This window comes from Lepisma saccharinum, chromosome 10, assembly GCF_977018435.1.
Source record: "Lepisma saccharinum chromosome 10, izLepSacc3.1, whole genome shotgun sequence".
NCBI lineage: Eukaryota > Metazoa > Arthropoda > Insecta > Zygentoma > Lepismatidae > Lepisma > Lepisma saccharinum.
In genome coordinates, this window is record NC_139238.1 from 81,344,616 (window position 1) to 81,360,305 (window position 15,690).

Consider the following 15,690-nt stretch of genomic DNA (forward strand, 5'->3'; position numbering starts at 1 on the left):
TCAACTTACAGAAGCCCAAGGTGAGCACAACTTTAATAGCTATATTTTATTTGTTATTTTTATATATTTATCATTATTAATAATCACATTAAAATTAGATATAAAAATATTTTCTGTAAACAACTTGGATGTAAATATTGGCTTAATAATCGTTAATTGTATTAACCTTAATAATATTATTTTTAGTGTATTTATGTTAGTTATGCTGCTTGATATTAAAATAATTTTTAAAATTTTTCAACAAATATTGTGTCGTGACTAATTTTGAAATTTCGAAATAATTGAAAGGGATTTTAGAAGATTCAACTTGAAAGTGAAGTTTCATCTGAGATACTTGCTTACCTAATGACTCCAAGAAATCTGATGATTTTGAGTTAGATAAATGTAGGGGGTTCGATCTTTAGTTATTATCTTTTTAATGGTTTACTTTTATTACTTTTCGGTGTTATTTTCCCCCAATTTCGTGTTTTTATTAAGCACAATTTTTATGTTAAATATATGTAAAACTGTACCTACATTGTGCTTTTAAACTATTATTTTAATTTATAAGTCACATGGCCTAAATATGTTTGTGATTCATCAGTTGAAAATTTTTTTGGAGAAAGTTATTTTCCATTACTTCTCACTCGATAAATAGCGATGTTATGGCTCCCGTGTATCAGTGGGTGTGCCCTTGATCTCCTGCCACAACCTCACCACTTTGCTCGGTGATGTAAGACGTCCTGATAGAAGGTGAACAATCGTGGGAAACGTCCATTTACAAGTGGTTTCATGTAGCTGACAAATCTTCTGTTAAATAAGTGTCCAAATCGAAATGATTTATGTAACGTTTTGTAGTCCTTTTTGTTGTAAGCGACATTCACCTTGGGATTTGAACGCTCTCCACTTCATTCTGCCATGTTTGTCCTAGATTTTCCAATCCTGCTGAAAATTCTGTCTACTGTTTTCAGTAAGCGTTTTGAAATATCTAATGTGTTTAGATTTTCAAATAGATGTAAAAACAAATTGTTAATCAGGAGGAATGAAAAGTTATATTTACATCCGATATGTTCAGCTAAAAACACTACATACAATATTACATGTAGGACTGAAGAGAATATTTAACTTGCCTCTGCTGTTGTAGTACATGTACTGAAAGTGTTCAGCATGAAAACATTGAGTTTCAATAGATTTCCGAGAACACTGGAGTAAAATAGATAACAGTAGAAATTTCCAGCACGATGGTATGTGTCAGTGCGGCACGATTGTATGCGAACAGAATGGTTCACATTTGTGATGGGAATTTTGTAGAAAATATTTAAAGCACTTATCCAGACTAGTGCTGATACGACTAGTTAATTTATCCTCCATCCTCCATGATAGGTGTGTATTCACCTAACGCAGGATCATTTACCTTGTGGAAGATCTTGTAGGGAACGTCATCAAAGGTCTGGCACTGCACTGAATATTATTATTATTTTTTAAATACAGCGTGTTTCAAAAAGAATATACGTATTTTGCATGCATATATTTATTAAACTTTAAGACATACGAAGATGAAACTTGACAGACATACTTACGAACCTCTCAAGTTCAGATTACAGATGTTCAATATGTCCTCCAGCAGTGACACGAACAATATCACATCGATACTCAAATTCCTCCCATACTCGGGCAAGCATATCCTTCGTCACTGGTGTTACGGCAGTACGGATCCGGTTCTTCAACTCTTCCAGGTTCTGTGGGAGTGGTGGTACATAAACATTGTCTTTAATGAAACCCCACAGGAAGAAGTCACAGGGTGTCAAATCCGGTGACCGTGGAGCCCAGCTGATACATGCTAAGTCGCCAGCTCCTTGACGACCAATCCAACGGTTCGGTAGAGTTTCATTCAGATAATCACGCACTTGGCGACTCCAGTGAGGGGGTGCCCCGTCTTGTTGAAAAATGAAGTTGTCTTCGTGCAGCCTCGGAAACAACCAGTTTTGTAACATAGAGAGATACTGCTGACCATTAACCGTGTTTCCATCAAAGAAGAATAGGCCGTAAACAGATGATCGGGATATCGCGCAAAACACATTCACTTTGGGCGAATCTCGTACATGTTCAATGAATGCATGTGGGTTCTGTAGGCCCCAAATGCGAACATTATGTTTGTTTACCTGACCACTGACATGAAACGCAGCTTCATCACTAAACACGATGCGTTGTGCGAAAGTGTTGTCATTGTCAATAGCATCAAGAATCTCGTTACAAAATGCCACACGTTTGCGTTTATCATCAGGACGCAGAGCTTGTAACCGCTGTACCTTGTACGGCTTCATAACCAGCCGACGTCTCAAAACACGCCAAATTGTTGTTGTAGGAAGTTGTAACTCCCGACTGGCACGACGAGTTGATTTTGAAGGGCTACGTTGGAAAGCAGTTTGGATTCGTGCAACATTTTCTTCAGGAACACGAGGGCGGCCATGACTCTTTCCTTTACATACACATCCTGTATCTACAAACTGTCGATACCATCTGCGAATGTTCCACCCATTCGGAGGATCAATTTGGTACCTCAACCTGAAACGTCTTTGCACTGTAATCACGGAATTGCACTTCGCAAACTCGAGAACACAAACTGATTTCTGCTGCGGAGTAGCCATTTCAAACAACTGACGGTTACCAAGCTAAACAGAACACAACTGACATCTAGCGGCTATTATATAAACTAGACTATGTATTCGTTTCTCTAATAGCCGAGCTGGGGCGCAGCGATCGATAGTTTGGACAAAATAATACTTTGTAATACGTATATTCTTTTTGAAACACGGTGTACATATCCTGTCAGAACATATTCATTTTCATTCCAGTATATTTTATTTTAACAATCATAACTTAAAATATTTAAATCTTTTAAACATTGCTTGAAGTGGAAACTGGAGGATATCACCTCCCTCCCCCCCCCCCCCCCCGTGTCATTCCGAACAATGATTTTAAAGCAAATTCGGCAAGAAGTAAGAAATACTATGAACATATTACACTTGATTGCCTTTTGGCACAAATAAGATCGGAAATTAATTACCACGCCACCCTCCACAGAAAAAGTTGACATTATCTGTTTGTTTACTCATGAATAACCCCTGTATTAATATTAATTTTATAGACTGCCGTGATGTTTACGTCTGGTCTGTCCAACATTGAATTGACTGAATTGTTCCACTTTATGCACAGGCTAATCAGGACTTGACCTACAGTTTGAAGTGGGATCCGAACCACTATGTGCCTCAACCGGGTATTGAACGATCTGTCCAACAGTTCCTCCTTTTGCTCATTGGGTGATTTCATTTAGCACCTGTGGCAACTGCTCCCTATCCTATCTCCCCCTCTCGCATTTACGGTTTTGTTCCTCATCAGTCGAATTTGATGTAATTTTAAAATGTACCCTGATTTATGTAATCTTTTTCTTCTAAGAGAACCAAACCCAACAAGCCTAACCTATCCACCACAGATTATTACTACCCCACAAAGCTACCAGCATATTGCAATGCTTAAAACAGTTGTAGCAGCAATCACCTTTTGTAAAAAAAAAAAAATTGCCAGACTTTTCCAGAACAAAGAATCAAACTTCTCCAGATCAAATCCTTTAGTCTACATGAACATGTGTGGAAGAAAGTCACAATACACAATATTTTTGCTAGACACTCGCATTTAGAATCCCACTCAACAAAGCTTTTGAGTATTAACTTCATTCTTCATTTCAGATTAGGCATCCATTGTTGGCAAACCTCTGCAGAAGCTTCTTAATAACAATGGACACTACAAAGCATCCAGAAACAACGTGCCCAAGACAAAATGCAAATCCACTGTCTGCTCTTTTATTTTGGTAAGAAATCATATGTTCCTCTAGTCTGGAAAAGAAAATGTCTAATATGTCTAAGAGAGCTTGAATGTCATAGATAGGGTTTGAACAAGCCAATGATATCGATCGTATTAATGTAGATAAAACAAAAGCAAAAACGTATGTGTCTGATAGGGTATAAAACACTTTATGTTTAAATAGGCCAATCAGTAATGGATCTATAGTTTAAAAAGGGATCCTTACCACTGTGCACCCACTAGAGATCAAACCTCGGACCACTTAATTACAAGGCAATAGTGTTTAAAATATCAGTAAAGATATAAACTGCATATATCAGGACAGAACTTGACGATGTCATGTTCTACCAATGTATAAAAATTAGTAATTACAAAGTTTAAAAAATATTTTCTCCATACTCAATTTCTTTTTCTGTGGCAAAATAAAAATCAGTTATGTAGATTAAATCTTTAAATGTTTGTGTTTGTTATCAGATCTGTTTATTGTTTCTCAGTAAATTGTATAACTGTAGACATTTTATATTGATGTATTCCTATTTTTTACATAATCAATCTTCATTTGAACAATTTTACTTAATGGTACGCATTACTTGTTGCACTTATACTTCAATGTAATAAAATCACTTACATGTTACTCAAACAAGTTTTTGTTTCTTGAATTGGCAATTTAAAATCCACACTCACAGAATTACACTGAAGAAGGCATTTAAGCATACATATATTTAAATACCATTTACTGTTAATAATATTTCCTTTTTTCTCTTTGAAATTTTCCTTTCATACAGGTGGACCATAGGGGTCATGAAAAAGGGAGTACAAAAAGACATGACGACTGATGACCTCTACAAGCCACTACCTGGGCATGAATCTGGATATTTGGGAGACAAACTACAGAAGTAAGTGTTGCAATTGGAGGAAAAATGTTAGAAATAGAGACTCTGATTTGAATGATGCTTCAGTAATGAGAAATTTTACATTGAAACACATGCAAAATTCTGTATAATTTCTTGTTATTTCTCTTACATCCCATGGATGAAAAAATAAAATAAGAATGACTACCAGTTGTCACTGCAATGGTCATATGGGAAAGGTTTCATAGTTTATATTTTTCGATATGTTTTGAAGTGTTCACAATGAGACATATGGGAAAGGTTTCATAGTTTATATTTTTCGATATGTTTTGAAGTGTTCACAATGAGACGACTAAGTGAGACAGTATGGTATTTTCTGATTTTTTTCCTTGAATATTACAACATGTTTGTTTCTTATTCATTTCTTTTTTTCCAATTCTGCACATAGTACAGTAAATGTATAATATTAAATTTAATAGAATTTTAAACTTAAGTCTGTTAAGCACTGTCAGAAATCAGGCACAGCTTTGTGCAAAGAATGGCCTGAATAAAGTACAGTCTTCTATATTTATCATAACCAATTCCTACAAATATGTTTATCTTGATTGTAAACTTTTATTTTAAGGAACTGGAAGCAGGAACTGAAGAAGGCTAAGATAAACAGTCGTGCACCAAGTCTTCTGAAAGCCATTTTGAAGACATTTGGATTGATGTACTTCTTGTGCACAGTGCTTGCAATATTGGACTTCTGTGTATTAAGGTTAGCTTCAATGTAAAACGCAACAGTAGTACTGTACGTAGGCATGGACTATGCAATTTTGTAAGCTCTTGCAATTCAAAATGGACTCTATATGTTTGAGATTCATGTTCTCCTATGCAATCTTCATATAAATTAACAAGATTACACTAATTTGAAATGCAGCATCGTACTTATCATAGAAGATAGAACTATTTACATAAATAGTGAAAGTATTATGGAAGTATTACAATCATAAATTTTCAATATCAGATCATATTTAGATGCAGTGATTGAAGTGGATAATGTTAGTTGGATGATGTTTAGGGATTGGAGTAAGGGGTGAATGAGTGCTTCTGGGTAGCGATCATCCACCAAATCTGCCAACACCTCAGTATGAAAAAGATGGAAGAGGGCCTACATATCAGCCATAAATGCAAGGACACCCCTTGGCCTGAACAGGGCCAGACAGTAGCTTTCCCAACCAAACCCATTTCTATCCCAACCCTCCCTTTCCCTCACATTACAACTCCACACCATTCTCAACCCTCCTTCCCCAACACAACACCTTACCACTCAAAGTTCTTGAGGAGAGAGAATCAAGTTTGTTTTTTCTGTATGAACTACTTATTCGATCTAGACCTGTCAAGCCTGCAGGTCAAATACAGTGGAACCTTGATTTTACGTTTTCCAGAGGATCAAGCTGGCAAAACTTAAAATGCAGGAAAATGTAACATTGAGGAAAATTTTATAACATTTTGCTATGTTGTGACCATCAAGGTAGAATGAATAAAAATAGAAAACGTACAACCTGGGATTGTAAACTCGGGTTCCACTGTAATGACTTCTGTTTCTACCATATTTTTTTCTACACTGAAGATGTGACTTGCAGCTGCAAAGATTTTAATTTTTTCCAGTGTGTGCTTCCTAGTTCCTTCATATTTGTTATTTAGCCCTTGTGGCCCTTCTTTTTCTTATTAACAAATATAACACTGTTACATAATTTTGATAGGATAATACAATCCATACTGCTTGGGAGATTGCTGGAATTCTTCAGAGAAGAATCTCAGATGAGCAAGACAGATGCTTACATTTCTGCCTCTGGTATCATTATATGTACTGGATTGAGTATGCTCCTCTTTCACATGTGTGGCTTCACATTTCAACACATTGGAATGAAGATAAGAGTGGCATGCTGTTCTATAACCTACAGGAAGGTGAGTTTTGTATCTACATTAGAGCACTTAGAACTTAATTCGTAATAGAAACATTTGTATTCTCTTGTAAATTTGTCTGTTTCTGTTTATACACAAACCAAGATTTAAACTATTTAGAAAAAAAAAATATTCTAAAAACAGTGTAACATCGATTTTACATTATCCCACATTATACATTCAAGCTTGATGGTCCCAATATTGTTAAATGTTATAAAATTTTCCTGGATTTTACATATTCCCACATTTTAAGATTTTTCAGTTTGATCTGAAAAATGTAAAATCGAGGTTCCACAGTATTGCAGTAAATACTGGGCTCCTAAAACTATGATCAAACCACAATTTTTACAACTTTTAGGATTTGGCACATACAGAAGATGTACTATGTAGAAGTTTCAGCACAAAATGCAGACTCGACTGGGACTCAAACCTAGGTCTCTGACATACCATGCTATTGATCTACTACATGAGCTACTGAGTCAGAATTGGATTGGTATACTAGAGACCTGGGTTCGAGTCCTGGTTGATCCTGCATTTTTCACTAAGATTTCTACACAGTGTGTGTGTGTGTGTGTGTGTGTTCCAAATCCTAAGCTAATTTACATCTTTATGTTGGGAGAAACTAGGCACTGTCGATGTCAACAGTGTTTCTAAGGCAACAGATCCCATCGTGGTAGCACTGACAGAGACAATGTAACACAGGTAAAACAGCGACAGCGAAAAATCAGGCAATGTCAGGGCTGGTTCGGTAGCTCAGTTAGTATAGCAATGGCACAATATGCCAGAGACCTGGGTTCAAGTCGAGTTCTACATACAGAATTCTACAGCTTCCTTTAAGTAACCCTTCTTCCTTTATTTGTGTGTTAGGGATAATTTCTACTTGATGCTGCAACAATGTGCCTAGCAGAAGAATGAAAAAATGTTGCTCCTTCCAATTGGAATTGAACAAAATATGTGGGTCCATCAACACTAGTATTTATTTAGAGTCCAGCACAGATATTTCTGCCGTGCGATGCGCGACACAACTCAAGAAGCAGTGTTGCTAATGGAGCAGATAGAAAAATCGCTGCAGTGCGCCGATGCACAGCTGTTACGTACAACAAGAAAATTAGAGAATTCAGGTCTATCTAACGTTGAGTTTTAAACATCATGCATTATACCAGGACTAGGATTAATATGTACTAACAAGTGGCTTTGTATGTAGCTACATACTTATGGACTAAAAATTCGCAAAATATGAACTAACACATACGTAAAATTACCAAAAATGCTGCAAAGAAGACTTCTTCATACGATTCCTTATTTGAGTGACTTCAAACAAAATTTTAAAAAAATATTATTTTCCATTGCATTATTGCACTGGTGGCATTCTAACTGTTCACTCCCAAAACCCATATACACTGATACGGAACTGCAATAGCAGATAATAACATGCCAACGTGTTAAACTGCGAAATTGGACCACAACACTCCGCCTCAAGCAGTATTATTATTTTCTCTCTGTGATCGGCGACAGTCGGTTGTCTTTGTTGTACATTTACAAACGATGCCGGCTTCCAAAAACAATAACAACATATACTGCCACTAGACGATAAGCTGAGCGGCATTTTCTTTTGCTATGAACCAGGGCCGGCGCTAGTCATTTTGCCTCCCTGGGCGGTGGCGGCAGATGTAGCACCATTTCGACCCCCCCCCCCCCCAATCATTACGCAGCAACGGAAAATTGAAAATCAATCCTAAGTAAAACATCAAAATATAAAATAAATAATGAGACTTCTTATGCTATTTCAATACTATTAAGCACAAAAGAATATCTAGCTCGACCACAGTTTTCAATAGGCTTATTTTTTTCTTCTCTTCAAATTTTGCCACCCTGAAAATTTGCCGCTCTGGGGAGGTGGTGGCACGGTTCGCCCTCCCCTTCCGCCGGCCCTGCTATGAACTTGGTCACCCATCAAAGCATGGCAATTTTAACACAGAAAACAATATGCATCGCATTAAGCAGCAAAAATGACAGCCTCCTCTATGCCATTTCTACAAGAACATGAGCCGGAGCCAAGAGTTGAAATGCTGTTGGAGCCACATAATTTATTTATTTTGAACAATTCCAATATTATGAAATATGAACAATTTGTGAATTAAACCTGTTGAAATATGTAAAATTAAGTATATTTTCCTTAAATATGTAAAAGTAAGTATTTATTAAAGTTATAAATATGGAAAAATATTGACAATAAAATGTACCTTAAATCACTACAAACATTACTATTCGCAAAGATATCACAAAATTTCAGCGATATTTAGTCAAACTAAAAGTATGTATTTACCTATAAATCATAGCCCTGATTATAACCAGTAGATAACATTGAACACAGCTATGGGTTCGGTAAATTGTCTACAGTTCAGAAGCACTCGCACACAACGTCAAACTGGTCAAATACTTAGTATAAAATAAAAATGTGGTGCTTCCAAACCAACAAAATTCACAGTCACTTTACCTGCCTTTCCCCTTCCGTGACAGAAATAGTGCTTCATTATTACAGTTGGCAACACTAGTTACTAGCTAGCCAATGAACATGCACTGCATAAAAGAAGCAACCACTATGTCCTGCTATATTACCACATTACCGTCCCTGCCGAAGGGTGTGAACCGCGAGTTGGAGCGCTATTAAATTGTTTTCAATGATGTTTGCGCAAGTGTGTCCAGGAATGGAATGACAATATGGCAACAATAGCGAAGGTTGCCGAGCATGGTAGAACACTTGATGCTAAGAGAGAGGGAGGCGAAATGAAAATTGGTATCTACGCAACAGCAACGATATGTGTGTTGTACTCTACACCCGTTACATTATATGGGGGAGGGGAGGGCAGCCTCCTACTGTCTCTGAGGACTAAACTCTCTTTACCAGAGGCTTACATTGGCTTGCAAAACAGCAGTTACTTGGATGCACTTTGTTGTTGCCCCTTCTAAGAAGTTACACATGACCACCATAGTGTAAGCTGCAAAATTTGCTGTTTCTAATGTAATTCCAACTGAAAAAGGCAATACTGTCACAGAGAGAATTAACATTAACAATTGGGCTGAAAAGTTCGTAGGCTAACATAGTAAAAAATATTTTTTTGACAAAATTCGATTTTATTATTCAATATAGTTGCCTTCGAGGGCAATACAACGATTATAGCGGTCATACAATTTTTCAATGTCATTTTTATAGTACGATTTCTCTTTAGCCTCAAAATAGGCCTCAGTGCTAAATTTCTTTCCAGCGAGCCTTCTTTTAAGGTCTGCAAACAGGAAAAAGTCACTGGGGGCCAGATCTGGAGAATATGGTGGATGGGGAAGCAATTCATAGTCTAATTCATATAATTTTGCCATCGTTTTCATTGATTTGTGACACGGTGCATTGTCTTGATAAAACAGCACTTTTTTTCTTCTTGAAATGGGGCCGTTTTTTCTTGATTTCATCCTTTAAATGCTCCAACAACGCTATGTAATAATCTCAGCTATCTCGATCAACTTCACTTTACGATCATTTAAAATTATTTTGTAGACTTTTTTGATGTTTTTCCTCGGTAACAGCCTCTTTGGGGCGTCCACTGCTTGCATCGTCTTCGATGCTCATTTCGCCTCGTTTAAATTTAGCAAACCACTTCTCAATGGTTGATTTTCCTGGTGCAGAGTCCGAATAATGTTTATTAAGCCAAGCCTTGGCTTCAACAGTATTTTTTTTCGCCAAAAAGCAATGCTTTATTAACACACGAAATTCTTTTTTATCCATTTTTTCACAATAACAAAAGCTGCTTCACTCACAATGATATATCTCACGAACTAATTATCCGGCAGCTGTGAAATTTATACACGTATCTTTTGAAGGTTAATACTAAGTAAAAATCACATGGATTTAATTCTAGTAATGCCATCTATGAGTCAGCCTACAAACTTTTCAGCCCAACTGTTAACTTTCTGAGAAGTTTGTGACAATTTGAGACTCAACCAGGGATCAAACCTGAGTCTTTGACATTCTGTGTAAATGCTCTAGCACCAGTGGCGTACAGTCAATGTTAGCACTGGTAAACCAACTTTTCTCAAATGTTTTTAACTCATTTAGATTTAACATATCGGAAATCCCTCATTACATATTAAAACAAGCTTTAAAACCTGAATTTAAGTCAATTATTTCAAGAACTTAAAGAATTTGTTTGAATTGTTGGTTTAAGTCCACTTTATGCACAGATAGGCTTATCAGGACTGGACCTATGGTATAAAACAGGATCTGAACCACTGTGCATTATGACTGCACTGGATATCGGACGTGGGACCCCTCGATAACAAGGCAACAAGGAGGCTAAATAACTTAAAGACTGGTTTATGTATGCCACTGATCGTTCTCCAATGCAAGTTGTATGCAGGAAGGGTGAGGGTACAGACGAGAAAGTGGCTATTTAAAAACACCCACCCTACCTATGTGCTGCTATGAGGGCAAACAACAAACAAACAGCATTGCAAACAACGTTGGGGGGAGAAAGTCCTTGCTGTTTCAGTGTCACACTTGGAAGAAAAATTTTCCTTAGTGAAAGGAAATGTAGGCCCAATTTTCAGTGAAAATTCGTTTCGTTTACAAAAATATGAATATTATGTACTGTATGTGCTGTATTATATTTTTCCTTGTTCTAAAAATATATGCCATTGTATGAATACCAATTTAAAATGTATGCTAAAGATTATCTCATAAGTTGTTGCATATTAAAAAAAATATAAAATAATACAAAAATATAAAAAAATATTAAGAAATAAAATGAAACATATATTTCACATAATTGGTGAAAATAGCATAAAGGCAACAAATGCAAATATTGTCCCCATTCTTATAGGGACGCCTCACTATAGAGTTACATAGGTGCAAATAGCCTCAGTGTTGATGCACCAATACCACTGTCTAATTATATATACAAATACCACAAATAAATTAAAAATGAATAAATATATTAAAATGCTGTATTTAAATAATGAGTGAAATCAGGTTACTAACCCATAAGACGTTCTAAGGAATATACATGCTTCATATCAACAATAACAATAGATATATAAAAAAAATGGCTTTGCTGCTTATAAGTTGCCAAAAATGCATGTGCCGTTGGATTCTATGGCACCGTGCTGGGCCTTTCCAATATGAAATATGCTTGTGCCAAGCACCGTTGGCCTGACAGAGTGATTCAAATTAGACGTTACAACGTCGGTCCCATGAGACCAACGCAGCCTCATAAGAAATCTTGATGTCGGGCCCATGAGACCCACATGGCAGTTAACGTGATAACCAACAGTACACGGACTATAATTTGTAAATATGCCAAACTTATATTTAATTTTCAATAAACTATATTTCAAATGCTACCTTGTGTTTATGTATAATGATTTACAATACAAATGCATATCATCTTCTTGCAGGCACTTTGTCTAAACAGAGCTTCCTTGTCCCAAACAACTGCTGGACAAATTGTAAACTTACTATCAAATGATGTTGCAAGATTTGACCGGTCTTTGCTTTTTTTGCATTTCTTGTTAGTTGGTCCAATGCAAACAGTTATAGTAATGTACTTCATTTGGGTACATGGTGGGTATGCAGTCCTAGCTTGTGTTGGAACAATACTGTTAATGATTATTCTTCAAGGTAAGTTAGTAGGTATAGTTGTAAAAGTAGCTTCAACAGTTGCACTTTGAAACCTGTTTGATGTGAAGAATACCATCTTGCATGAAATTCATTTCAAATCATATATTTTGGTGAATAATTATGATAGCATCAGTTACAAACAAGTATGTATGCATGTGTATTTCTATCAAAGCTAGCCCTGGGTAAGGGTGGAACAACGAGCATATAATAATATGTGCATAGTGTAAAACATAAAATTTCTAATCCAGGTTCAATTTCCAGTGGAGGTACATAGTGGTTCTGATCCCACTTGAAACTGTAGGTCCAGTCCCGATTAGCCCTACTGTGCATAAAATGGACTTAAAACACCAAATCAATCAATGAATCAATCAATAAAATTTCTAATATGAATTCAGAAGTCTAGCAAAAATCAGAGACTTTATTGTTCCAAAGGTTCATAAGTTGCAATATGCAGTGTACAAGTCATTTATACTTTCAAGTGCTGAAGTTGCCACAAAATATCTTGAAACCAAAAACTAAAGGAAGGTGAAAGCTGTGTAAATTTCAAGTGTTTTGTTAGGTTTTTCACATTTTCAGTATATTAACAATGCAGTATTTTTCATATCTAATAAAAATGGTGTCAATATCAAACTTTATTATTTTACCTAGCAAAGTGGAAATATTTAATAAAGTTCCTTATTTTGATATGTCAGTTAAACTCAGATCTCCTTGTATATAAACTTATATTTATATACACATACCATAATGTCCTTCTCTAAGGCAATTAACAGTGTATAGGAACTACAAGGTGTTCAACCTGAAAGCATCAACAAATTGTAAACATTTTATAATTATCATTACCAAGTGCTGGTGATTGTGCTACATTGCATATGGGTAGTGTCACCAAGTGCCAGTAGTTGTTCTTAACAGACCAGACTGTGAACAGGTTTTAACCAGTAATCATTCCTACAGTTGATGAGTGTGGAGTGGGTGGAATTAACAAGTGTCTGCTATTGTTCATCTTATCATTCCTTAGAGCACGTTAATGATTGGTTTAAGTACTCAGAAATCTATGCTTTTTGTGTGTGAAACATTATTTCAGGAATTAATTTTTGAAGCTTTCCTGGTGGCGAATATTGAAGAGGTTTTATCAGGCAATCAGCCAGCTGATTTCCGGAAAGGCTTCCGAGCTTTCGAGAGCTAACATCACTCTCATCTTCATCTTTCCCCGAGAAAACCTCTTCAATATTTCAGGAATGTTATTAGATATTCAGTCATGGATATTTCTGGGTCATAACAAACCCATGTCTACCATGTAATGATATGGTATCAACTCACTGTCTCCTACGCATACAACATTTAGGGGTGGGAGTGTTGCTTTAGCTTTAGATGAAGGATAATGATTAGCCAAACATGCTAACATTGATAAACAAGATATTTCCATCACTGATATATGTACAAGGTGCATTCAATAAATAACCGGAAAAATAGTATAATAAATCTAAAATACGACCACGATTGTTATATGTTTGTTATTTTGTGAAGGCATGAAACTGATAGAAATTCATCACCGCACAACAGTTCAGTACGGTGACAACTGTATGAGTCGATTACAAGTGTACGAGTGTGTTGATAAGTTCAAACAAGGCATAACCAGTGTTGAAGATTTTCCATGTCCAGATCGCTCTGTCATTGTAGTCACAGGAAAGCAACATTGCTCAAGTGAAGGACTTGATACGGGAGAACCGCCATATTACTGTCAGTGAAATTGCTTCCCAGATAGAAGCATAATGTAAACAGTAACACATACTCCAACCTCTTGCGCAGAAAACTGAAACCAGCCATACTGCAGAGACGAAGTGGTCTGGTGTCCACTGGTGTGCTTTTGTTCCATGACAATGCGAGACCAGACACTGCCAGTGTCAAATTGTCTACCATCGAGGACCTAAAGTTTGAGTGCTTACCCCACCCTCCATATTTGCCCAATCTCGCACTTTCGATTTCCACACCTTCAGCCCACTGAAAGACGGTTGTAATAAATATTTGTTACAACATATTTTCGGTTATATATTGAATGAGCCTTGTAAATGGTTAATGAAGCAATCCCTTACATAAAATATACTCTCGAAAATATGAGCAACAATGTAATTCCTTTTTTTTAGATCTGGAGACCAAGAAGATTAAGGCAATGATTCAAATGTCAATCCACAGAAAGAAATTAGAAGTTGAAAAATACATTCATGTCAATTTTATACATTCTCATACAACTGACAATGTGTTTGATTGAACAGTGATTACATTCAAACAAAGGAGATATTATGAAAGGAGAAGAAAAGTTTTATGAAATATCAAGAAAAATGTTTCCAACTACATGGAATAAGAAAGTTAACAAAGACAAAAGACCTGCTGAAAAGATATTTGTTTATACTCCATTCCACACATTTTACACATAAATTTGCAATTTTTTTAGGAAATTTGACTTTCAAATATTTACAATAAACTTGGAATGCATATTTAATGATTATAATGAGAAAACCAGTTCAAAAGGAATATACAATACAATTTGTTTGTGTTCAAGAGATTCTGTAGGGCAAACATGAAGAAAAATGACAGATCCAATACCCATTATAGGCACATTGCACAGTAGTTCGGACCGACTTTAAACTGTATGTCAAGGACGTATTTATGGGGAGGAGGGGGTCCAGATCGCTGAAAGCCTTACCAATTACAAAAATTAAATAATGAAAATATGTGTATTTAGCATTTGTTGCATAATCGAGGTTTATTTATTTCCATACAACTTTCAATGACAGTACCAACGAAGATATATGCACGCTACTACTAATAAAAATATGTAGAAAATATCAAGCAGGAACTTTACTTTTCATAATATGAATCTAACATCCTTTTTTGTTATTCAATAAATATTCAATTATTTATCTAATTATTAATAATCTCCTTCACAGAACAGTTTCTTTAAACAAATTTTGGCGATATCATCACTACTAAACTAGATAATGAATACATGTTATTATATCTATTCTTATACCATCTTTTTAATTATTCATTTAATAGTAACAATATTAATTTTTATTATTTTTATTAATCTAATACAGAGTGACCACTCTAGGACCATGATAAAATTCAAGTATAATTCCAGGTTTTCAAGGCGAACTTCCCAAAAATTCAAGTGTAGGAGAGACCGAGGCAGCGTGATCCCCCTAAGCTTTGACCCTTCTTACAGAACACTGTATGGTGACGAATACATTGAAACTTAACACAGTTGATACCACAACATTTGTTTTTACATTGATATATGTTTGAAGTTATTTTATTGTGTATTTAAGAAGTAATTTGACCAAAATTAAGGTGATACAAAAGTATAACTTTGCCCCGAGTTCG

The 15,690-nt window shown here is 35.8% G+C and overlaps 1 protein-coding gene across 1 annotated transcript in view; it reads left to right on the forward strand.

Moving 5' to 3' along the window:
* LOC145993984 (ATP-binding cassette subfamily C member 4-like) overlaps positions 1-15,690 on the forward strand; it is a 116,748-nt gene that overhangs the window by 17,755 nt on the left and 83,303 nt on the right. The window contains exons 2-6 of the mRNA XM_083130016.1: positions 3,726-3,847; positions 4,626-4,736; positions 5,317-5,451; positions 6,440-6,644; positions 12,087-12,309. Of these exons, the coding sequence (XP_082986142.1) occupies positions 3,774-3,847; positions 4,626-4,736; positions 5,317-5,451; positions 6,440-6,644; positions 12,087-12,309 (748 nt within the window). The 5' untranslated portion in view covers positions 3,726-3,773. The remainder of the gene's footprint in view (positions 1-3,725; positions 3,848-4,625; positions 4,737-5,316; positions 5,452-6,439; positions 6,645-12,086; positions 12,310-15,690) is intronic.